Here is a 26,984-nt window from a genome sequence, read left to right as displayed (position 1 = left end):
GAGTGATTTTGAAAAAAGAGAAGGTGTGAGTAAAGTAAAATATCTGGGAAGATTAAAATTTATGGAAGAAACAAGATTAGTAAAAGTGGTGCATGAGGCCACTAAACATATGAGAAAAGGGGAGAACACGAAATGGTTTAGGAGAGTTAGGAAATTAGAAAGAAAGTATGATCAAACTACCCGCTGGCATAGAGAAGAAAATTATAAAAATTGGGAAAAAATCACAGAAAAAACATTTAAAGAGAAAGCGCAGGAAAAGTGGTATGAAGAAGTTGTAAAGAAGAGCAGTTTAAAAGGAATATACACACATAAAAAGAGTTATGAGAAAATAAATTACATGAACAATGATTTAGGAAGCATTTTACTTTTCAAAGCCAGGTCAGGGAGCCTTGAAACAGGGGTAAGACTGAAAAAATTTAAAGAGGTGAATGAAAAATGTCAATTATGTTTTAAAGAAGATGAAACATTAGAACACATATTGCTAAAATGTGAAAAAACCCAAAAAATCAGGGAAAAATGGAAATGGATCGATGAAATGAAAGAGGAAGGAAATTTGGTTAAATTAGCTTGGAGGCTAGGCTTTAATGTAAATGGAAGGGAACTAAGTGAAAAAGAAATGGAAAAAACCAAAGAACTTCTTGAATTTTGGTGGAAAAAGAAAATGGAAAACGTTAAATGAAAAAAAAAAACAGTACTTACTTTTTTTCTTTTTTTCCAGGATCCAAACTTCCGAAGAGAAGGAAGGAAAATACCTTGAACCTTGAACCTTGAACCTATCATACAACAAATTTCATTGGCTTAAGTTATAATGACGTCATATACGAAATACTATCCACACCTTGATAGTTTCTTGTCCCTTTCTTCTCTTTGGGTGTGGATCCAGCCACTTCCTTTAAAGTATCACCATGTTAGTTGTAATGAGGATTCCAGTGTTGATGGGAAGACAAACTGAGAACCCGTACCACCAAAACGAGTTTGGTTTGCTGTTTCTCCTGAAATTGTAACGTTTGCGGATCCTTCTGTAAAAGTTAGTAAGTTAGAATGTATTCAAAATAATGAGAATTGCAAAAGTAAAACAGCACCATTAGAAATAAAATTTGCTAAAAGCAATTTAGAATTTGTTAAACGTGAGTTTGAAGGTATTTTGTGTGACGTTGCTCCCGTAGCTCAAAAAATTCACGCACGAGCAGTGAAAAATGAATGTGTTGAGAGTTGTATTATTTTACCATGTGTTAGTCTTCAGCCACCAGCTGTTATTTAAAATCAAGCCAACATTGAATTTTTTGACAATTAATTTGAACAGGTTGAGGAAATGTCTGATTGTGAATTAAAGGTAGAAAAAGAAATAATTCCTGTTGTTAGTCACGTTAATGTTGAGTTAAACAAGGCCAACGAATTTGTTCTCTCTCTTTCGAATAGTGTTATTGTAGATAGGAGCAAAACAGAAAAAGAAAAAAGTAACGAACTCAACCCAGCTGTTGAAAAGGTCTCTCGACTGCGATCCTCAACCATCAAGTTGATCACGTCTACCGCAGCTGCACGTGTGAGTCAGCAGCCAGCTGTTCCCGCTATTGTTTGTTTGTTTTGTAAAGGAACGAAAAGATTTTAGGGTGCAATGCGTGCTTCACTACGAAAAGGTTTACGAGAGTAGTAATAAATTGCGTTGAAAATGAAAGCAAGAGTAGCCTATTCACGCATCCTTGTAATGTATTGTGTTTGTTAAAGCAAAATTTCTTCCCTGGCACCTTGCTAACCAGTAAATTAGAATGTGTTCCATTTCACAAAACTTGTTTTTTTGTGTCTGTCACGGTTGTAGAGGTCCGTCAAGAGAAGAGTAATTTTTAAGCTGTAAGTTGAAAGTTAAAGAAATATAGGTGAAACAAATGAGATGCGTTACTTTCTGCGCAGTCATTTGTACTCAAATTGTCAATTTAAAAGATAGTAAAAATGACTTTATGCCAGGTAGGCCTCATGATAGTAACCATAACTCAGTAACGTGGGGAAAGAAATTAAAAAAACTGTCAAGAAAATTTTAGTAGGCTACGAAATGTTGTTTGTCAAATTGTAAGGAAATATAATTTACAAGCTCGTTATAGCAAAAGGCACCGGCAACATAAAAAGCCAGTACATAAAGTCAGACGAAAATTTAAAAAAGTCAAACGTATGTTGTATTGTTTTTCTAAATTTTCCACGTTTGTTCGTAAAATTTCTTTGAAAAATAAATGTCATAGTCAAAATAATGCTCAGACAAGTAGCCGTAAACGTGAAGTTGTTTTCGTCGCACCATTCTAATCAATATTCTGCATGTATTTTTGAAAAAGGTGATCAAAATTTCATATCGAATCATGCTAGCAACTTAGCAATTAATGATTTAGTAAAGGAGTCAGGTGCTGACCACGCATCACCTGCAATTAATACAAATTAGAAACCTTTTCAGGAAGAATGTGGTAATTGGGTGAATAAACCTTTTACGCCTAAGCAATTTGAAAATCAATGTAATAGCAAGATTAAATGTCAATCACCAACTACTATCAGTGATGTGCTATCAGCTGATCATGACGTAGTAACAAAAGTCGAACATACAGGTAAACGGGAAAACTGAGTGAAACGAAAAAGGCAATTTAGTGCTCAATCTAAATACAGTGAAATTGGTGTGTATAGAAAAACATCACGAAAGAAAAGTAATTGCAACTCAAGCAGTGATAAGTTAGTCAATTTCTTGTGTAATGCAGCGATCGTAATCATTGAGAAACCAACTCTGTGTTCTAAGCTACTGCTTCTTAAAGCAACCAGTATTGGTGAAAACCACATAGTAGTTTACACATTCACATTAGCTGTTTGTTGGCAAATGAAACCTTTCAAAATTGTTTTTGTGTTAAAAAGCCTCCAGTAGATGTAGGATAAACAAAAAACTTCGTTGTGCAGGATTGCTTGTATTTTATGAAATCGACACTGGCAATGATTTTGGTAATTTAAAAAAAGTTGTGTAAAACATACTTATTTTGTTACAATCGGCGTTAGTAGGCGTCCGTGACCCACTATGTGACCTCCGGACGGCCGAAGCTTTTTTATCAAAGAAGGAAAAATATGCCAAGTGGCTTACCAAGTGATGAGATGAGGTTCCCTCCCACTTTTGTAACGCCCGGCGTAGGCAATTTTCGTATTATTCTTTTTGATTCTTTTAAATTTCAACCTTTTTACTCTATTATTAACCCTCATCTCCGGGTTGGAAATAAATAACTTTAATGTGGGTGGTATCTTCTAAATTTAGGAAGGCAGACACTTTAAAAAGTGTAATGGTCTGACAAATGATCCTCTGCTCAGTCCATTCTTGGTCAATTTTTAACCAGAATGTAATAAATGTAAAGTATCATGATTAATTAGTGTTGTTGTAGATTTAAGTAAAATATTTGATATCGTAACTAATATTTTGAAAATATTTACGTGTATTCTTACTTGAATTTAAATTGTGTGCCATATCTTTGTCTCATAGTAGTAATGATAATTAAAATAATACTACTAATACACGAAAAAAAATTAATGAAAACATTTATATATTTATTGTGTTAGTTTTCCAAGATGTTTGAAGTTATTTTTAATGAAAGTAAATCTTGAAAATGAATGTTTTCCTATAGCAGTAATACCATTAATTCATGTCAAACTTAAGAGTACAAGGCACTACATTAGTAAATATTTTATGTTACAATGACTATTCAGTATATTTACAAGCATAATATATTTGTGTTTAATGGTAAACAATGCCAGTAATTAGTTATTCAAATTATCAAATATACTATTTTAAAGAAAATAATAGTAACTTTGTTTATATTTTGATGTGTTTGAAATTGTGGCACTTAAGTATTTTAAAACAACAAATATTAATATAATATAAGACTAATAAACTTTATTAAAATTATGTCCCAATCGTAATCCGAAATTCGTCTTATATGGCCCACGTGTTCGTCACCATACTTCCGAATGGACTTTAAAAAATTTTTCATCGTTACATCACAAGAAGACTTAATTGATGTTAACCCTTTGAAAGCCAGTAGAAGAAATTTGGTGACAATAGAAAAGTGGTCAGTACTGCAGGGTTCTGTTTGTTTTTCTGTTCCCTCAAAACAAACGTCTTGTCGAGCGCCTATGTAAGCATATGGTTCAGCTCATTGAATAGCTATTAATGAAGAATTTTTTAATTTTTAAGTAAACCTGGTATAAAAGCACTTTTAAGAAATTTTTCTCTCAGTTAACAGACGAATATGCATATATGTGTGTGCGTCGCGTCTGTGACGGAAATCTTGGTGATCCTCTCGTCTCCCCAAATAAGGTGCTAAAATTCAGCACAGAGAACAAACTTCGTCTCTAAAAATTCCTGCCTATGAGTTGTCATAGCTATTTTTAGCTTTGACATCACCAGGCTGCATCGTGAGCCGATCCACTGCGAAGAAACGCGAGGAGACGGGAAGAAAAGCTAAGTTAGTCTGACAATTGTGCCTGGTGTGACAACAGCTTGTTACCATGAAGTCTGTTCTGGACGGGTAAACACATAACACTGCGTATAGTATTACACATCTTTTTACGTTGTTAAGTGCAACGCTATAATACATATAAGTGCGTTAATGATCATGAAAATGTTGTCTCAAAGTAAAGATTGAAACCTTAAAATGTTCGTTCGTAATAGTTACTTCTAAATCGTTTTAATGACGAGGAGCAGCAGAGCAGCGTAAAGTTTCTGGTCTATCAACAAAAGACGAAATGGATGAAGAGGGAATGCAACCCGTAACCTCCAGGACTTCCCCCCTGGAACCACCAAAAATGATCTTTCTTTAGCATCAAAGTGAGTGAAAAGTGACAATGTGAAATTGTGAAAACCAACGATGTAACGAAACACAACCGGTAACCCGCGACAACAGCGTCTTACGCGCTTACAGCAATAATTAATGGGCCGAGTATTAAATTTTATAATATTCAGTTATCCAAATCCAAACAGGGGTTTTGCATTTACTTGGGTTTTGCCGCTCCAAACTACATCAGAATCTGCCTTCAAATAGGAACGACGCGATTCTTTTTCTTCTTTTAGGGCGCAACTCAGGTTCACTTGAAACAGAGTTACTATCTTGTTCACTCCCGGAATGCCGCCAGTAAGCACAGAATAATCAATGTCATTACTAACTAACTCATAACCATATGTGTCGGACTCATTCATCAGTTCTGCAATTTCATTATCGCTCAAAATTTTGCCACTTCCTTCGGTAATGCCGCCGCTCGTAGAAGGAATATTCACGTTTTCTTCAATAAATAAGCGCGAGAAATACCGGTACTTAGGAAAAATATGAATGCACATTTGCCCGTCTCACTCCAATGAGCACATATGATGTGAGTGTGTTAGTTTTTGACGCCTACGAACTGAAGGGAAGTGTTGAAAACGTAATCAGTGCGACGTGACTAGACGCAAAAACAGTCCTCGTCACCTACACATTGCATAGTTTTCTTTCGTTGAAATAAAACATAGGACCCATTTCTCTATTACATTAAGCAGGGGAATTGATCACGGAACAACTTGGATGAACATATGATTGCCAAGGCTACATTTCTTTTTTTTTCCTTTAACATGTTCGTAAGCTGGTAAATGTGTATACTGATAGACAGTGTTGGGAAGTAACGTAACGCAAGTAACGCGTTACTTTTTAAGTAACGTTTCCTAGTAACGCGTTACATTTTTTCCAAAGTAACTGTAACGGTAACGCGTTACAAATTTTTAAGTAACGTACCTAGTTTGCGTTACTTTTTTCGCGTTACATTTCGGATGAGTAACTACAATATATGTATATTTATTTTTCGGAAACAAATGTTTCTTTCCTGTAAGTGAATTTCTCAGAATGAAACAATCGAGCATGAACTACGTATGTCAGTGACCGACAGTCACAGAGAAACAGATAAATTTGTAGCGCCACTTGCTGTTTTTTTGAAGATGAGGACAGCCTTAGGGAAATCACGTGTACTGATTGCAAGCACCTGGAAGATTTTGTCGTAGATTTTGACAGCTCCAAATCAATACATTCAGTGAGTGAACTAGGAGAGCAATGATACCGGTAGTCTATTTTACTTTAATTGGTGTTGTTTTTATAAAGATGGAGAACGAAAATATTTTACTGTTCGAACATTTGAAAGAATACTTTTTTCTTAAGAGCTGAGAATGATGGTGGACAGAATTTAAAAGTGAAGTGTCTGAACTGCCCCAGCGGAAAATATTTATCAACAACTAGGGTTCCATAATTAACGATTTACAGTAAGGGGTTAATATGAATAAACTGTTTTGATGAGCAGACCTACTTTATTACTAGACTAAGGGCATAATAGTTTGCTGATGATATGTAATATTGGACTTCTTTCAGATCAGTTTGCTTATCCTAGAGTCCCGTTGATTATAGAGTAGTGTAATGTCTTTCTATATTCTTTATTTTTAATTTTATAACAACATTGTTATTATTATATAATTAGTTTAGCAGAATAATTATAAGCAACCATTTTTTCTAACGCATAGGGATGAGCACGAGTCGAGGTAAAATTCGACTCGACTCGAATTCAAGTTGAGTTTCGAGTCAAGTCAAGGGTAATATCCTCGAGTCGAATTCCGAGCCGATTCAGGGCCGCGGTGGCTCAGTGGTAGAGCGTTCACCTCTGGTGCTAGGGGTCCCGGGTTCGATCCCAGCCCCCGCCAAGTGAAATTTGTGGTGGACAAACACCGTGTGCGTGGGTTTTCTCGGGGTTCTCCCGTTTCCTCCCACTTTCTTCATTCCACCATTTCATTCATTACTCATAATCACCGTCTCCTTTAGTCTAACCGGCATAACCGTGGGACGTAAAACTCAAAGATTTCATTTCATTTCATTTTCCGAGCCGATTCAGTTTTTTTTTGCGTCGAGTTTCGAGTCCAGTCGAGTTTGATAAATGGCTCATTCGTTTTAAGTCGTCTTGAAATCATGGCCTGATTACACTGGGAAACGAAAGCCATGAGAAATGTAAACTAAACAGTAATACGGAAAACTTTTAGTGTTGCTCACGAGATGGGACACTACTTGCATCTCGTTTCGTCTCGATAACGAGATCACAAGAGATTTTTTATAACAAGCTCAGCTCGGTTCGGCTCAATGAGCAGAGGGCTCTAGCCGAGTCGGTTGGGTGAGCTGTTGGCTCTGTTCACGAGCTTCTGAATTTGGGTTGAGGGTCTAGGTTGAGTATTCGGGCTCGAGCCGAACACTGTTAAAAGTTATAGGGCACTGGCCAAATATCTTCAAAACTGCTCGGCCCGGGTTTAGAATAGTCAACGACTCGAGCAGTTCGGTTTACAGCTCATTCACTATCGACCAGAACCGAGAAGTAAGCCATGTCCTTGACTCCTAGACTTCACGACTACCGAGGTTGGGAATCGACTATGTTTTTAGTATTCAAATTCAACTCTCTTTTTAGTATAGAGCCTACCTTGCTTTTTATATAGTGTTATTATAATTAATAATAATAATAATAATAATAATAATAATAATAATAATAATAATAATAATAATAGCGGTAGTAATAGTAGTACGGAAAATTGAAGTCATAATTTTTTCACATTTTTAAAGTTTCGGACCTAAAAGTAACGCGTTAGTAACGCGTTACTTTCGAAGTAAAGTAACAGTTACTATTTGGGGACAAGTAACGCATTACTAACGCGTTACATTTTAAGAGAAAGTAAAGTAACTTGTAACGCGTTACATTTTTACAAGTAACTTACCCAACACTGCTGATAGATCTTGAGGTAGAAATGGAGCTATTGTTAATAAGTGTCCAGGAAGGTAGCAGGAGCTATGATGAGTCAACAAGTGACGAAAGTGAATGAGATAAGTAGATTAAGAGATGAGTTTTTGGATGTGTTACTTCAATGTTTTATTTCGATTACATCCAGATACGTACATACATTGTTATTATTATTAAGATGTTGTGAAAGATTATGAGATATTAAATACTTTTTCCTATTGCATTGTTATGAAGTAGGCTTCGCACTGCAAGCTTTCTGAACGCGACAACACACTACAACACCGTTGCCACACTTCCAGTTACTGTATGCTGTTTCTTCATATAAGCGCGGGGAATTTAAAGGCTGGGCTGCAACATGGCTCTCCACTTAAGGCATAGAATATGTTCGAATGAACATTTTTATTAAAAAATAATTACTCTACCAACTAAACTCTTTTTCGTTAAAAGTTTCAAATATTTGGAACACTAGAGTTTCAAATTTTTGAACTGTGTTTTGTACGTTTCTCTACCTACCACGGTAAAGGAGATCATAGCGTAGTACATTTATTTTAATTACAGAAAAAGTATCAAGTGATGAAAATTGAATTTTTCAGAACTTAAAGTTAATGGATGCATCTACATATCGTACAAGGGAAATTATTTTAAGTGATCTCGTTTTCGAGATATAGTCTTATGAACATTGATTTACCAAAAAAGTATTATGAAATACGTACTTTTTCATTAATTTCTATTTTTTTCTTATTACAAAGTACAAAGAAAATTTTTGTGTCTTAAGTATTGAAAAGACAACATACCAACAATTCTAACGAGGTACGACAATGCAATATAACTTGAGTGCAGGGGTGGACTGGCTATATTAAAAGGGCGCGGTCACATACTCTGGGAGGGCGCCGTCCATCCGAGGCTTTCGCTTGTATGGAATTCCCCCTCCTAATAAAAGAAAGTACCGGGGGCTTCCCACGGAAAAAGAGTACACAAAAAACAACAACAGATTAAGTAGCTATTGCAGTTAATCACGATAAAATTATACAAATTCAATATTTTCATAAACAAACAAAGAAACTTTGAGTACTAAATACGAGGCATGTGTTTTAAGTAAGGTCTGTTTTGTTGTAGACACTAGTAGTTCGCGCGCATACCGCAACTAGCGTGTGCGTCGTGTACCGGCATGGCTCGAGAACAACTGTGCTCACTTTCAGTTCTGTAGCTGACCTGTACGGTTGGGTTCTGTGGTTTCACAATGTTTAAGACTATCAAGTCGCTCGCTGCGTGTGAGTTTCGCTCATTGATACGGTTTTTGTCAGGAAAAAACCTGTCTGTTGCAGAAATTCATCGACAGATTTGCGAAGTGTACGGCGATACTGTGATGAGTGCAAGCAAAGTGCGTAAGTGGGTACGAGAATTCAAAAATGACCGTGACAACGTCCAACGTCCGGTCACCCTTCTTAGATTACAGACGATTTGGCGGCTTCAGTTGAAGCGAGGTTTTCGTGAGAACAGGCGCTTCACAATAACAGGTCTCTCAAACGAATTTCCTGACGTATCGAGATCAGTGCTTTACAAAATTGTTTCTGAACAACTAAAGTTTAGGAAACTGTGCTCCCGTTGGATTCCGAAACTTCTAAGAGAGGACCACACAAACCAAAGATTTGAGTTTGCGATGAAGTTTTTGACTCGTTATCACGAAGAAGGTGACGGCTTCTTGAGTCAGATCGTAACTGGAGACGAAACATGGGTTTCGCATATCACGCCCGAATCGAAGCAACAGAGCATGGAATAGACACACACACACACTCGCCTGTAAAGGTGAAGGCCAAACAGACTCTGTCCCAGCGCAAAATCATGGCGTCGGTGTTTTGTGATAGGCATGGTGTTTTGTTGGTCGACTTTATGCAACGAGGAACCACTATCAATGCAGAAGCATACTGCTAAACCCTGTGAAAGCTACGCTGAGCGAGTCAAAACAAACGACGCGGCATGCTGACAAAGAGCATTGTTCTTCTCCATGACAATGCAAGACCTCACACTGCAGGCCAGACCCGCGATTTGTTGGACAGTTTTGGCTGTGAAGTTTTTAGACCACCCACCCTACAGTCGTGATCTTGCGCCGAGCGATTACCATCTGTTCCTCCACCTCAAACAACACCTTAGTGGCAACCGTTACAATGATGACGACGATGTGAAAACGGCAGTGAACTCTTTGTTATCGGAGCAGGCGACAAGTGTTTATGAAGAGGGTATTTTGAAATTAGTTGAGAGGTATGATAAGTGTTTGAACAAACTTGGCAACTATGTCGAAAAATAGAGTAAAGTATGTACTTTCTGAAAATACATTTACTTTTTTGAAATAACCTTTCGTTGTGTACTTATGTTTAAACGGCCTTACTTAAAAAACACGCCTCGTATATTAGGCCTATATAAATCTGCACACGTTAACTGAGACTACAATAATCACATCAGTTGTTTAAATTCTTCGCCTACATTTACTAACAGCCTAATTATAACTGAAGATTTGAGTTATGTTTGGGGTTTATGCTATTTTTCATACTTCTGTCCTTTTAAAGTTATGTTCATAATAACATTAACTTATTTTTCATGTATTTTTAAAACCGTTAATTAAAAGTATACATGAAACATTTACTACAAATTAACAAAAGTATATTTAGGATTATATACCTATCTAGCGAAAACAGAAATTCAAAAGCAAAACTTGGAAATGAAAGTAAAGTCACTGTTTTATGCGTGAAGGAGCCTTCGTATCTCATTGCTTTTCTCACACATTTTGTCAATAATAAGATTGTTGTCTATTTTGGTCAGAATGTCTCATTCTGAGTTCATCATGATTCCAGATGTTCATCTGTAAGTCTTGAACGGAGTCTTGTTTTTATGTAACGCCATTAGCGCCTCTAACGGCGGGAGTGGGAGGGAGAGACATGTAAAAATGATCCAAAATGATCAAGATTAGAGTCAAATCAATATATTTCGAAGTCGCTTAGATGATTAATGGTACCACCAAAGCCTAAAACAGAAAGAGCAAGGCCGTAGGCCGAGTAAAGACGGGATCTGGGGCCGGAGCACTAGAGGTGGGAGGGTTGATATATAAAAATCATCCAAAATGACCGATATTAGAGTCAAATCTATAAATTTCAGGGTCCCTAAGATCATTATAATGACATTCCCAAAGCCAAAAACAGAAAGAGGCCGCAGGCCGAGCAAATACCGGGGTCTGGGGTGGAGCCCTAGCTGGCCAAGGCTAGCGAATTTATAAAATAATTATGTAGCTTTGTCTTTTTTTTAATGTGTTCAGAGAGGAAACTGTGCGCCTTCCCAAGGCTAAGACGGGTCTTAGCCCCTCCCTTGGAGGACGCAAAGGCGCTGATGTGAGGAGGGCGCAGCGGCCATCGGGCCGGTACTTGATTATGGCCAGTCCACCCCTGCTTGAGTGAACGTCAGGCCAGCAACGCGAAGTCAGGGGCCTATCTTTATGAAATGGATAGTAAGCTTTGAAACTAGGGGCGTCATTTAGGGGGCAGGAAGGGGCATTTGCCCCCCCCTGAGTTTGAGATTTATATAGATTTTATCAATAGAATAGTAGTAAATAAGTGAAAAACGCGAAATTTTGCTTATATCGAGGGGTTTTGCCCCCCCAAGCAAAATCTGAAATGACACTCCTGTTTGAAACGTGACATTCGTCTCATTTTGTTTCTTCAGGCACTTCAAAATAGAACTTGATATTTTTTTCAAAAATGTTTCTCTATTAAAAAAAAAGAAAAAAACTTTCCACAGGCAGATCCAAACGGCCGCCCTTCAATGCTAGAATTTCAAAATCACTGCTAAACTCACTTGATCAGCGAGGCAACTTACGAAAGAACGCTGTAATATTGCTACTCCATAGATCACTCCAAGCGCAAGTTCACGCTTGAAGTTTTAAATAATCATTTTCTGTCTTTTTCAACAATTTCAACTGAAGATATTGATTGATTTTGCATATTGGAACTGTGCATGAAGTGTGAAGTGTATGTTGATCGCATATAGATTTAGCGGTAGTTTTCTGTTCAGTAACTTCAGATGTTAGCAAATGTTCCTAATACCTGTGCACTGGGTCGAATAATTTTCCCTTAAATTTCATCCGGAATATTTGCGTAATTATGTGACAGACTAAGTTTTCATAAGAATAATTTTTTTACTTATAATTTTCTTACTTTGTTTTATTTTTCTCCAAAATTGTAAATAATTATTCATTACTATCAGTGGCGTATTTAGGGGGGCTTCCGGGCTTAAGCCCCCGAAATCTTACTTACTATGGTAAAGTATATGAAATATCTTGCAGAATTTTCACGTTTTCAAGCAAAGCCCCTCCCGAAACAAAATCGTAAATACGCCACTGATTACTATACTGTTTTAAGTAAAGCACAAAGAAGCAATAATATATAAAGAAAACTGAGTTATTAATGAAAATGTGGAAGTTATCGTAGGGTATACGGGAACTTTTTTTTTCTGGTGGAGGACGATACATACATTAGCGAAAAACACTAGAAGGCATTTAAAGAATGCGAGCATATTATAATTTTGGCGTTTATGGTCGTAGAGCATTTGTTCTGACCAGAATGTAGAGTTTATATGCCTATAAAGAATTGCTACGTATCGCCAACTATGGAAAAAGCGCGTGGAACAGCATAAGACTTTTGTATTCAAATAATACCGCTTCTTGCAAGAAGTAACATATGTAAAAATCACTTTTATCATTTAGGCCCCTAGCCCTTTTATATAAGAATTAGTGGGTCGTGCAACAGGAACGTATGCAAGGGGTAAGCTTTGCGGGGTCCGTATACCCCCGAAATCCGAACTTTTTCGTAAATTTAATATAATTTTAGGATGATTTTACAAATTTTAATATAATTCATCCTCATATTTAATTTGGACTCCCAAAAGCTTTGGACTCTTCCCGAAATAAATGCCTCCGTATATGCCTGTCGGGTAGTTTTCTTTTATTTAGTTTGCAGCGATACTATTCTAACCTTACCCATGTGACTTTTCTCAACAGCGTCCACTGAAATCTATATAACAATGAATTTTGTAAATATAAAGACGATAGGTACCAATGAAGTAAACGTATGTGGATGTTTCAAATATCATTTCCAAGAAAGATTAAAAGAAAAGTATCCAGAAACAGAATGAAATCAAACTAAAAGGCAAAGAAGAGACACAACAATAATAATGATTTCACTGTAGTTAAAGTGGCCGCCAATAGATGGCTGAAGAGTACTGTAATTTTCTTTTTCTACATGACTACGCATTTCCCATCTCGGATATAATGCAGATGGCTGATACGGGCAAGTAAATGCGTATACGTTTAATACGTTATTTTACAATATAAAATTTATCTTTGTACTTAGTAAATTAACATAAAGTATAGGACATTAGTGTTGCACTTCGTAAATACATCTTTGACAAATAATAGGTCCTTGCGGAAGTAGATCTTCGTGATATCGAGTGGGTTGAGCTGCTTTGATTTCACAAGAGGAGGAGCCATTTTGGTATTTTAGCTGAAAAGGTAAGTAAGCAATGTCTGCGTGGAGAACTTTGTATTTGAAATCTTTTGTTTTAATGTTTATGCTTGAAGCAATGGTTTGTACGCAATATGAAGGAGCACACAGAAGTGTTGTTGATTTATATCAGCAGAAATACGGAAATTTCTGAAAACTTTTTTTTTTCCCCATGTCGGAAGATACCATTCTAACGAATTTTCCGATAACCTGCTATTATCTTTACAGGTTGTCCATAGTTGGCACGTATGGACCTATTTTAGCTCGTATAACATTCCCATGTGCAGTGTTGTTGTTTTGAATTAACATAAACAGGCTGGTCTTTCTTATTGCTAGGAATGTAATCACAAGTGTTTAGTATGTAGTTTATTAAAGGGGTTATATATATAATGCAGCTACTATTGGCTCGTATTTGAATCTGGGGGCTTTAGGTAGCCTAGTTTGAATTTTTGAAATTTACTGATATCCCCTGAAAAATATTGATAACGGACTCGCTGACTTCATACTTCCGTGTACATAGTAATATGCCATTCCAATTTACGGATGCTTACGTGAATTCATGTTCCATGTACTTCTGTCATTTAGAAATGCAGTTGTAGTATCTTATGATTTTCTTTTTGGGGGAAGTTTCATTCCTGGCTTCAGATTCAGTTTAGGAGGGCTTAGCTAACCGTTATGGGTTATCATACAGCGTCGGAACATATGCCATGGAACTACAATATTACAAGAAGGGGAGGTTCTAGAACATAATTAAATATACTTTGCAGACCTTGTTTTGATTTCTTATTCCTTTCTGCGTTCTTCCAGTTTTTGGACTTTTTTTTTTTTTTTTTAATGAAATGTATTCGACTCTTTTGTCATTGAAATATTACCCAAACTAAGAACACTGAACTTCAGTCTTTGAACAGTTCACTACCATGTTTGTTTACGTAACCACTTAATTCCTTTTAATGGTCTGTTTCATGATTTTGTTTTGTTTGTATGTGTGTATGGCCATTGTGGATTTACAAAATGTTTTTTGTAGCATACAGTGTGGTAGTCTTTCTTTGAGATTCATTTGTTCGCAATGTGTATATTGTTTTGCATTTCCTTGATAATACTGATGCTCCTGGTTAGTTCTGTTTTTTAGGGCAAGTTAGGTGAATCACGACAAAATAAGGCCGATGTTTAGCACAAGGGGTCCAGCTCTTTTCTCTAAAAAATGTTACAATTTTTGTAATATCTGTTCACATTCGGTTAGTTTAGGGTAGGGTTGGTTAGTTTAAGTTAGGTTAGGCTAGTTTAGGTTACGTTAGGTTAGTTTAGTTTGTGTTATATTAGTGTAGGAGTCCCGCATAATTTTCTAAAAAATGATAGAATTTCGCCTATTTCTATTAATATTACGTTAGTTTAAGTTAGTTTAGGTTAGCTGAAGTTAGTTTATGGTAGGTTCGGTTACTTTGATTACGTTATGTTACGTCTAAGTACTTGCATCACTCATTTCTCCTGTAAATTTTGTGTTTTTTACGTGCTTCTGCACCCCTTGTACTAAACATACCCCCAAAATAAATTGTTTGAAATTATTAGTTAACCAAAATTCCACTTACATTGAAGGATTTCTTCGGCGTTACTCGAGCAGACGGTTGTGCCAACTTTTTACGCATTTTTTACATTTTCAGATTATCCTAGACAGAGTTGGCAAGAGCCATGGTTTTTATTGAAAAAACCAAAAAAACTTTTTTTTTTTTGGTTTAAATAATTTGCTCTACATATTCATATCATATATGGACAGAAATAAGTTTGTTTCGCCTTGGTGTTATTATGCAACAACCGGATTATGTTGGAAGGGGTCACATGAGCTTAAAGCGGAATAAAAACTGCTTCTCGAGTTACATCTGAGAGAAATTGTCCTCCATTTGAACTCGGAACGAGGACTAATTGGCCACAAATGCGATACGTCTGCCGACTCACAAAGGAATCCTGATAAAAATACGTTGTACTGATCTTTACATGCTTCTTAATATAATTGCCAAGTCGTTTCAGGACAAAAGATAAACAGTTGAACAAGTGAAACCATTATACAGAATTACATATGGACAATTTCAAAGTACTACGGAGTACAGAAGAACTAATTTAGTTGACAACGACTTTTATTGGTCCAAATTAAAGAAATACAACGACTTAATTTGCATATCAGTAAGAAAAGTGAATAAAGATACGAATTATTTGAGTCCACTTTGGCTCAGACTCATTTATACATAAATAGATAACAAAGATACTTCTCATTTTACTTAAATGCCTCTCGTGCGGTCTGTTTGACCCCCCCCCCACACACACACACACAAAGTACGGCATTTCGATGTATTATATCGATAGTAAACATTCAAACGAAGCAATATTTAGAATTTTTCTTTGATTGCAATTACATAACAATAATAATAACTACAAAAAAAATCACAAAACAAACATTTGTATATATAAAAAAAGTTGCTTTTTTATATAATCTTTTTGAGTAATGAATGGGGGAATTTAGGTCTGAATATAATACGAATAATATACAGGAGTGAAACGTGATAACCCACAAATGTGTGTTCATTAAGATTTTACTTTACGAACTTACACTTTTACGAACATTTTTCGTTTTTTGGTTTAAACCAGCCAACCCTTGATCTTCGTTTTTTAAAAATTATTATTATATAGCAGAGCATGCACAAAATGAGGAGCGTCATTACTATAAGCAGATTGACTTCAGGAGGGCTCAGTAAACAGTGTGGATATATGGTATAAAAACTACACGGCATTAGTTCCGTATCGCCGAACCACTTTGAAAACTGAAAAAAAAAAAAAAGCACCAAAATGTACTGCATTCGGTTAGATTTTGTTGGATTAGATTAAGCTACATTAGATAACGTTACTTGACTTTAGGGGCATAAAAAGTACCTTGCAAAAACACACGAACCAATCTGTGCTAAGTGGCCAGTATATAGCAAGAATGCTGTCTAACCGAGTCAGGGCAGGAACGCAGCGGGAGGGGCGGAGCGTAGCTGGGGGCGTCCGAAGGGAGCAGGTGGGTGTACGCGTAAGCGAGGGTAGTGATAATATGTGGGTTTTGGCGATCATAAAAATTTCAGTAGCACTTGCCATGGTTTCATACTTGCAACGTTTCACTTGTTCACATACAATACAGCTTCTGTACACTGTGCAGTAATACATTCCCGTTCAGTTAAAAGTCGCTCACCTTCAAAACTGAACTTTTCCAATTTCAAGAAGAAAATCGTGTACAACAGTTCCCTAGGGTTTCCTTTCCTTAAATAAATACTCCAAATGGTCTTCCTCAATGCCTTGCCCTTCGCGCTGCTATATCATAAGAAATTTACCTCTCCGCGAAATAGTCCTTCCTCCTCCATACAGTGCCGCTTACAACATCACAAACAACCAACAAAAATAACAACTTTCTTCACTTTTACTATTTCACTTACATCCCTTTCACTCATTCCTCACAAACGAATTCTCTAATTGACCCGGTAAATTTCCTAAAATTGGTCCTGTGATATGGTACTTAACCCAAACTACACCCTGTATCAAAAGGAATATACGTATTTCGAATGCATATTTTTATTAAACTTTAAGATATACGAATATGAAATTACAGGTGTTCAATATGTCCTCCATCAGCGACATGAACAATATCACATCGATACTGAAATTCCTCCCATACTCAGGCAAGCATGTCCTGTGTCATTGATGTTATGGCAGTACGGATTCGATTCTTCAACTCTTCCAGGTTCTGTGGGAGTGGTGGTACATAAACTTTGTCCTTAACGGAAACTCACAGGAAGAAGTCACTGGGTTACAAATCCGATGACCGTGGAGGCCAGCTGAGACATGGTAAGTCGCCAGCTCCTTGACAGCCAATCCAACGGTTCGGTAGAGTTTCATTCAGATATTCACGCACTTGGCGACTCCAGTGAGGAGGTGCCCCGTCTTGTTGAAAAATGAAGTTGTCTTCGTGCAGCCTCGGAAACAACCAGTTTTGTAACACATACTGCTGACTGTTAACCGTGTTTCCATTAAAGAGGAATGGGCCGTAAACAGTTGAACGGGGTATCGCAGAAAACATTGACTTTCAGCGAATCTCGTATATGTTCAATGACTGGATGTGGGTTCTGTAGGCTCCAAAATCGAACATTTTGTTTGTTTACCTGACCATTAATACGGAAAGTCGCTTCATCACTGAACACGATGCGTTGTGCAAAAGTGTTATCATTGTCAATAGCATCCAGAATCTCGTTACAAAATGCCACACGTTTGCGTTTGCCATCAGGACGCAGAATTTGTAACAGCTGTAACTTGTACAGGTTCATAACCAACCGACGTCTCAAAACACGCCAAAATGCTGTTGTCGGCACTTGTAACTTCTGACTGGCACGACGAGTTCATTTAGGACTACGTTGGAAATTAGCTTGATTTCGTGCAACATTTTCTTCAGGAACGCGAGGGCGGCCAGGACTCTTTCCTTTACATATACATCCTGTATCTACAAACTGTCGATACCATCTGCGAATGTTCCACCCATTCGGAGGATCAGTTTGGTACCTCAACCTGAAACGTCTTTGCACTGTAATCACGGAATTGCACTTCGCAAGCTCGAGAACACAAAATGATATCTGCTGCGGAGTGGGGTGCCTCTGCAGATTACTGGAAGATATCCTTTTGGAATATGTTTAGCAGAAGGGGTCCAGAAGCACGTAAAAAGCACAAAATTAAAATGAGAAATGGATGATGCAAGTACTTAGACGTAACATTACGTAACCAAATCTAACCTAAGCTAACGTAAACTAACCGAATGTTTATAGAGATAAGCGACTTTTTAAAAAATTATGCTGTACTCTCACATTAACATAATATAACATAAACTAACCTAATGTGAACAGAAATGATCAAAATTGTAACATTTTTTTAGAAATGAGTTGGATCTCTTCTGCTAAACATAGGCTATCCTTTTATGCAAGTGGTATTTTGTTTACTTAATAGTTTGAAATAGTTTACTTTTGTCATAATCCACATAACTTGGCCTCTGAGTGGTGGATCTGTGTTCTAGAACCTTGCTGTACAAAAAGCACAAACCAACCTTTCCTAAGTATCTACTAAAAAAGCACGAATGCTATGTAACCGAGTCAGGGCAGGTCGAATCGAGTAGGCCCGCGTCAGGTTGCGTCAGTAGGGAACAGGCGAGTCAGTGGATATGCAGATAACCGAGGATAATAGAAACGCTATGTGCTTCATGTTGTTAGAGATATTGTATCTCGGACATCTTTATCGTTGTGGATCATGCCGCAATGCATTCAAGTACAAATTCAGTCCATCATGACTTCGTTACGATCTATCGTGTGCTTAGAAACGCATTTTATTTATTTATTTTAAATTACGGATATCGGAGATAAGATGCACATGTATTTTGATTACTGATATATTTCTTCTGTAAATTTTACAAATATATGCATCCCTAAACTGGAAGCATCTTTGAGGATTTTGTTGTAAAAGACTCAAATAATAATTCAATGCATTTTATTATGTTTTTTAAATTGCGGATATCGGAGATAAGATCCACATGCTAAACTGGATAAGTATCTTTGGGGATTTTGTTGTAAAAGACTCAAATAATAATTCAATGTATTTTTATATGATATCAGTTTGAAAAAGAAATTTCATCTCTTTTCTTTCTTTCAATGATACTCTAAAATAGTATTCTTTTCGGGTGAACTTACGAAACTTGTGCCAGTTATAACCCAGTGTTGTAGATAGTACCCTTGTGTATTGGGACTATTTTCGACTGAAAAAACACATCGTAATATTTAAGACAAAAACATTTTGAATAATGCACTAGTTAATAAATAAATAAATAAAAATAATAAAACAAAAAATCCACAATTAACAGGAAAAAACAACAAACAATTACAGACATTCTTTTCGATGCCTAAAAAGAAGAACTGCAGTGTGTATTAATAAGGTTGTCCCCGGGGCTAAAGTGTACAAAGCATTCTCTGTCTATATCCCTATTAACAAGTAATAGTAAGAACACACTTAGGGGAGGGCAATCTCATGTAAGCCCCCCAGATAATTTCTTTGTACCAAACTTTGCCCTGTCCGACAATAGCTCGTATATTTTTCAACACCCCCTCTGCACAAACTACTGCCTTAATTTCTGTATTTTCTTAGTGTTCACCACAGTTTTTGCTTTAACCTATTTACAGGCTTTCAAAATAATAAAAGTGTCACCTACCTTTTGTGCACTCAGAGCGCTGAAAATGTCAATTGAGTAACTTTCATGTAGATTCCGGCTAGCATCACGTCTGCGCTTAAGGATAATTCCAGAAGGGATCGAAATATTGAGAATAATGACTTAAAAGACGAATGGAAGTTAGGGTTAGAAGGTGAGTTCGAGTTTTCGAGTGGTACATAATCTTTTCATATGTATATGAGACTTGAGAGCAAGCTTAAATCAATTTATCATTTAATATTCACGGATTTTAGTTCAGAATTTTATATATCGTGGCCCGATGGCAGAACTTCCTTTTGTCTGTCTGCGATGAGCTTTTGTAAGTAAAAAATTTTCTGCAGGAATTCTTCAAAATTTTCCTGCACAAGAAACACTTGTGATCATTTAAAATACACTACGCGACGTAAAGAAAGAAAAAAAAAAGTTCAAATTTATGCGAGCTGTCCGTGCATTTAAGACACCTACACATAACAGGCATGTTTTCATACTTTTCTGTTGGTTATTTTTTTTGTTCTAGTAATTTTTCTGCACAGGCGCGGCAAATTTTCTGCGATCACATCGCAGATCGCGGCATGTTCTGCTGTGGGGTATCGTAGTAATACATTTCATAGCCTCTGTACCGTAATTGAAACTTTTACATTTATATAATAGGTTGAACAGTTTGAAATAATTTTTTAAACGTATTTGTACCTACTTGGAACAGGTTTTTATTATATCACTTCGATTAAAATATGTGCCCTAAATGTGGGAGGAGGATTTAAAATTAAGGCCAAAAATAGAAGGTCTCAGCAGCCTCTCAAGTTACTCTTTATATGAGCTCAACATTAAAAGTAATTTGACACGTGATCCAGCGCTTTCAGAAAATCCGCTTTAAGAAGAGGTGGGGAAACTTTCTGTGTTTTTTATACATTCGTATTTTTTTTTTTTCGTCTACATTCAATTCGACGTCATCTGTCCTCGTCAGTAGTGAAAACAGCTGAACTGTTTGAAATGAAATGTTGAACACAGCATTGGGCTTAAGGCGGAATTTTATCATGTTATCCTGATTAATCAATGAGTATCCTACGGGGAAGGAGGGGGGAATGTTTAAAATATATGCCGAAAATAGAGTATCTCACGTTCGGAAGATATAACTTCATATGTAAACTCTCTATGAAAAATAAATGCTTCAGCGTTTCTGTTTTTAAGGTGAGGGGGAAGGCAGTTTGTGTTTTTCTCAATATATTAAAATAATATCACCGTTCTCTAGGAGATACAGCTGAACCGTTTGAAATGAACTTTTAAAGATAGATAACACCTGGTTCGAGCCCGGCTTTTATTATACCATTTTCATTAATATGCTTTTCCTAAGGGAGAAAGAGCACTCCAAAAAATGCATCACTTGACAAACATGAAGTGTGTAAGGGGGAGGGGGAAGGAATTACAAAGATTGACTTCCAGGGTTACAGCGTCGTTCCAGCTGCTCCAGGAACCAGTACGAAAACTTCACATGTCGTCTCAAAAACCAGGATGCAGATATCAAGGTGCCGGTGTAGGAGAGCCAGGACTCAATCCCGGGACAACAGGGTACGGGTTCCTTGCTCAGCTCCACTTCCTGACGATCGTACTGTCCATTGACCAATGGCGGAGTTCCCAGGCTTCCTCTCGGACGGCTGCTTCCACGTTGAAATCTTTAGCACTAAAGTCGGGTGGTGGCCATACAGAAGCACAAGTAGAATGACAGGCGACAGCTACCAACAGCGTCAGACTATCGACCAGAGACGAATATCAGCAGCAAGGCAAATAACTACTAGGCGAAAGACAACTCAAACGACCCCGATCTTTGTGACCTATGTATTTAAGAGAGATTCTCTAGGCATCACGATGGTATGACAAGATCGCTCAAGGGTGTCCTTTCTGGTAATGACGAAATATCAGGGCATGCTGATTGTGGGGAAAGTTTGGAATGCAATTTTGGAACTCAATCAGTAGGATTATCACAGTAGCATATAGGTAGTGTTGGACCGCAAATTTAGTGAACTAGTGTCTTTGTTTGCCTATTGACAATTGAAGTTTGAATTCATGTATTCTCCCTTTTAGGCCAAACGCACACATTTATCTGAATGATTTCAGATTGTTCTAGAAGATTCTGGGACATTCTGGAATAATTGGATGATTTCAGAAGTTCTGGAAGGTTCTGTTATATTCTGAAATAATCTGGATGGTTCCACATTGTTCCAGAAGGCCTTTTATGGTTTGGAAGGTTCTGTGTAAAAAAAATCCAGAAGAATAAGATCAATTCACCAGTTCCGACTTAGTTTAAATCCTCGTTTTTATTCTATCCCATTGTGCACATTGGTCCGAGAGTGAATTTTTTAGAGTACCATTACAAAAAGTTCTAAAACCAAAGTTGCGTACCCTCGTTTGCGCTATATGTAGTACTCTTGTAAAATTCTGAGGATTAGAATTGGGGTTTGTGAGAGAGAGAGAGAGAGAGAGAGAGAGAGAGAGAGAGAAACTGCAATCAAAACATTAGCCACAGAAGTTAAAACATGAACATTTTTGATAAAACCTGTTCAGCTCATAAGCGGAAGTTCTCCTTTTCAAGGAATGTAGTAGGTATAGTACTGATCATCATCAACAACAAAAGGACATTTTTGAAAAAAAAAAAAAAATTTTTTTCAAAAGATAATTCAGAATGCACGAAAATATAGACACATATTTCCAAATGGAGGATGTTATTTTAATATTTAGCCGACAATCACACGTGAGAATGGCGCTATCTTTGAAGGTCTGTATATCGAACCAGAAGTTTTTTTTTTTTTTTTAATACAAGAGAACAATAAAAAAATAAGATAAAATTTTCTTATTCTATCCTGAATTTTAATTCGTTAAATTCAGTAACATCTGAGACAACAAAGGTAAACCCACTGCCTGAATTGATATGGACTCTGCCCTACATTTATTAAAGCTACGGTAACCAAGCAAACCTTCATTTGCCAGAACTACATTCGCAAGGGTCACTAGATAAGTTTTTAGGCATGCGCCTCCGAAGGGACATATACTTTTATTCCAGCTATTTAAATTTTATCAAATTATACTCCGTGACATTTCACAGAAACCTTCTCTCTAAATCAGTTCTGGAAGTATTTGTGCCACTGGGTATCCAGCATTGCACTTAATTCTTATTTGTAGGCGTTGATAGTATTTTCAGTGCTGGTAATCGATTTCACGTTCTCCCTTCGCCAGAGGATTATAATAATAATAATAATAATAAACACGGTGCCAGGTTTGGACTGTAGAGTGACTGGATCTTCGAATATAAGTTTTCGATTTATTAAAATGTCAGGCTTGTAGTGTGTCCAATACGTTGTCTTGCTGCAGCTGGATTCCTCTCAAAGCAATCCTGGATCGCTGTTCTTGGATATTTCGGAACACTTTTGGAAGATACACACTCGGGTACCATCTTGCGGTAACAATCCGTTGATTTTGTGAAATAATTGTAAGCATATGTCTTGTTGAAAAGAGTGTTTCCATCACTTTTTCCCCACACTTCTTGACAGGTTGACTGCCAGTGATGCAAATGACTGGCACTTCATTTCTAGATCAAACTGTGAAACCTGTGTTTCATAACTCAATGTCCAAAACCCTCCTTGTCACCAATTTGAAATTTGCTGTCCATGTTTTCGCACCGTTCAACTCGAATCTGCTTCTTAGTTTGTCCAGTTGTGTGATCCTCAATAAGAAGAAACACTGCGTACGGAAGTGTTTATTTAGGATCATTGAAATACGTAGCTAACTAACCCCAAGGGCATATTCGATATTACGTAAGGACCATATTAAATGTGTTGATTATTCTAAAAGGCATAAGAGGATTGTGTACAGAAAGAGTTTTTGACAAAAATTTTATCTTGCTGTAAAATATATGTATTGCGTACAGCGCGTCTGCCAAAACGTAGTATTAGGAGAGGATGATTATTTGTATAAAGGGTGCTTTGAATATTTATCATGAACAACGTGAATGTGTGTGAAATTTTGGTGACCACGGAAGAAAGTGTAAATTGAAAGTGTAAAGTGAAATTATGCACCAGCAAGATGAAGAATTTGTTCCTCTGAATGTAGATTTGGAAACCATTAACTAGACAGTTAACATACTAAACATGAATGTGTCGCCATTAAAACGTCCGTTATCTGTGAAACCTAGACTACGGTGAAGGATTCACCTCTCAAAATTTTTCATACTGCCTTTCAAATCGCCTCGTGTACAGAACACAAATAATCCTCCCCCCTCCCTAATAGTACGTTTGGGCAGACACGCTGTACGCAATCCATATATTTTACCACAAGATAAATTTTTGTCAAGAATTCTTTCTGTACACAATCTTCTTATGCCTTTTAGCATAACCAACACATTTAATAGGTCCTTAATGTATTAGGACTTCTCCATTGTTATTCACACAAACACTGTAATTAGTACAATACAATGTCATGTTACCAGTGAAAACATTTTTCATGGTTCCAGAGAACACTAGGACGATATTCACGACACCGAATCACTAACAAGCTGTTTAGTGGCTGCAGCAGACTTCTTGAACAAGTTCGAACTTGATGCGTAGAGATACGAGAGGTTCTGTAATAATAATAATAATAATAATAATAATAATAATAATAATAATAATAATAATAATAATAATAATAATAATAATAATAAATATTGTGACAACTTACACAAACATAGTTTTTATTTAACATTTTGGTTTTACTAATGATGATAAACATTAAGTGAAATTCACACTCAATGTTGCAAACTACAGTATCAATAGCGCACGAGATAAAACCTTTTAATGAAATAAATGTAAGTTTTCGAAAACTGTGGTGATGTGGGGAAAATTGTGCTTCATGTGATGTTTACAATCATTAATGAACACTAAATATCAAATAAAATCCACGTAGTGTCTTTGGAAACAAATAAGTTTTACCAAGTTGACAACACTGCCAACCGAATTGCAACGCACGTAAAAATCATCATATAGGTACAAATCAACTTTCTAAACTTCATCATAACTTTAACACACAGTTTCTGATTTAACGCGAAATGTATATTTTATTTTCTATTGTCGCCAGCCGATTTTGTGTCCCAAGTTGGAAACCCTGTAACTCGAAAACGAAGCGGAATTCGACTCATGTGTATAGGGACTTTTCTACTTGATTTGATGTCAGGATTCATCTCTCAAAATTTTCAGACTCCCTTTCAATTCGCCTTGTGTATAGGACCTAAATGCCCATAGGAAATATTTACATTTCAAGTACAAAAATCGAAATTTCAATAATTAATTGCGAATGTTAGGGGTTGCAGCCGCATGAACGGTTAACGGATATTAAATACTTAGGTACTTCTCCAATAGTTGTAAAAAAAAAATCAGATTGTTAAAAGGTGGGGTTTTTGAGAAAATGGTGCCCAAACATTGGCGTCTTAATGAAATTTTCATCGTTATAACGTAGGATGTAATAATCAGAAACGTAAGTCCTTTACATTTTCAAGAGACCTTATGGAGTAGATTTCGATGCTAGAAGCATATGGTTGATATTGCTCGTGAGGAAAAAAAAACGAAAGTTGGCAACATTGCGAGTGAATTGCGCGATTCGTATATGATCAGTAGACGAATTTTGGCCCTCCATCGAAACATACAACTTGATCCTCTTCCTGCTCTTGCGATTATGTTACTAAGTACACTCGTTTCTTCACAACAGAACTTTTGATTTGGCATGTGTTTCAGTTTTTCGAGCAATACGAGAGGAGGGCAGTCATTTTGGAAGGCTGTATATCAAAGAAAAAATTTTTTCAGCAAAAAGAAAAAAAATCGGGTCTAATAATTTTGTGTGTAGTTTCTTATTTTTTAAAAAATAAACTAAATCTGAGACAAGCGTGTGGACCACCCTGGAGATTTGAAATGGAATGACTCCAATACTAAATTAAGTGTAAATTTATAATAGAAGTGGATTTATTTTTAGGAAATATTACATTTATAATAAATGTCTTTCTGCACTTCCGTGAATCGAAACTAAGGACTATAAGATTGCCAGTGAAATACAACTCGTAAATGGATGAGAAGTATATTTCTCAGCTGAGCGTGTGAAGTAGGGTATCTCCAAAAAACTTGATTTTGAGATAAATGAAATGTATAGTTTGCTCTTTTGTACACCAAAACCCGAGAAATCGTGGGTTATCTCGAGATACAGGGTCAAGTTCCTTTGCAACCATTTCTATACATACCGATGCGAAAGAATATTGGCTTTGTTCGTGGATAACTCTGTTTCGGAGATACTCTTTACATATCTACGCGAGATTTGTTCCAACATTAATGGATTTCTTATAGCAAGGCTTAAATAGCGTCTATGCAATTTATCACGTTATAAGAAATTCCTCTTCAAACGTAGATCAAATATTTTATTGAGCATATGGGGACAGGAGTCTGTTTGAAAATGTTTGTACACTTAAGGGCCACTGGCGTAAGGATTATCTGTTCAGAATGAAACAATTAAAATTAACGCTTGGTTGGTATACATTGTATACCGTCGATTGGTATCATGATGTTATTGATAATCTTAACACTATACATGCACGTTCTTTTAACAGGAGATACGAGGGGAAGTCCGAAAATAAGTTTTCCCCTTTCGTTTTCCCCACGAATGTGAAGTGCAGTTGGGGAAACAAGACAGCAGTTGCACGCGCAACACACCTAGACACAAGTGGGAGTCGTTCGCCCACGATCCTGCTGATGGCGTCGTCGCAGCGCCTGGGTAAAGCGGAAACAAGTTTCTCAGTCGGAGCCTGGTAGCTATGTAGAGAAGGCGCGTCTTGATTTCGTGGTCAAAGGGGGAAGTACGAGTGGTTGTCCGCTATGAATGGACACGTAGCGTATCGGGAGCAGAAATCCATAACCGCCTCGTGGAAGTCTATGGGCCTGATGTGATGTCGAAACAAATAATACGGAGATTGTGTCGGCAATTCAGGAGGGACGGCAGCGAGTGCTGGATACACCGAGACCTGGAAGGACGTGCACGGCTACTACAGACGAAAATGTCAAGATGGTGGATGACATGATTAAAGCGAACCGTCATATCACCATCAATGAAGTCACAGAAGCTGTTGTACGCGTCTTCCGTATGCAGAACCATGAATTTTTCCTCGAAGGGCTCTTGCAGCTTATAGACTGGTATCACAAATGTCTCGATGTACGTGATACTTATGTTGAAAAATAAAGGTGCGTCTGATCTTTAATGACACATGCTATTTTTGGTGTTGCATCCCAACCTCTGTCCAGAGTCTGGGAAACATTTTTGGACTCCCCCTCGTATAAGTACAATAATACTAATTGCTGTTCTTGTCTTCCTTGGTTCAG

General features: G+C 36.9%; 1 protein-coding gene across 6 annotated transcripts in view; it reads left to right on the top strand.

The window, feature by feature from the left end:
- The first annotated feature begins 13,086 nt into the window (after nucleotides 1-13,086).
- Caper (RNA-binding protein 39-like protein Caper) overlaps nucleotides 13,087-26,984 on the top strand; it is a 125,779-nt gene continuing 111,881 nt past the window's right edge. For 2 of the 6 annotated variants that reach the window (XM_081740617.1, XM_081740621.1), the window contains exon 1: nucleotides 13,087-13,351. Coding sequence is in view for 2 of the 6 variants with exons in the window: in XM_081740610.1 (XP_081596736.1) it covers nucleotides 13,112-13,130 (19 nt within the window). In the remaining 4 variants the exon portion in view is untranslated. The remainder of the gene's footprint in view (nucleotides 13,352-26,984) is intronic. The other 4 variants (XM_081740623.1, XM_081740625.1, XM_081740610.1 and 1 more) reach the window with 2 other exon arrangements.

The sequence above is a fragment of the Thermobia domestica genome, chromosome 2 (assembly GCF_964235325.1).
Source record: "Thermobia domestica chromosome 2, izTheDome1.hap1.1, whole genome shotgun sequence".
NCBI lineage: Eukaryota > Metazoa > Arthropoda > Insecta > Zygentoma > Lepismatidae > Thermobia > Thermobia domestica.
The sequence above is the reverse complement of the archived record's forward strand: the minus strand, read 5'-3'. Positions and strand labels throughout refer to the sequence as shown.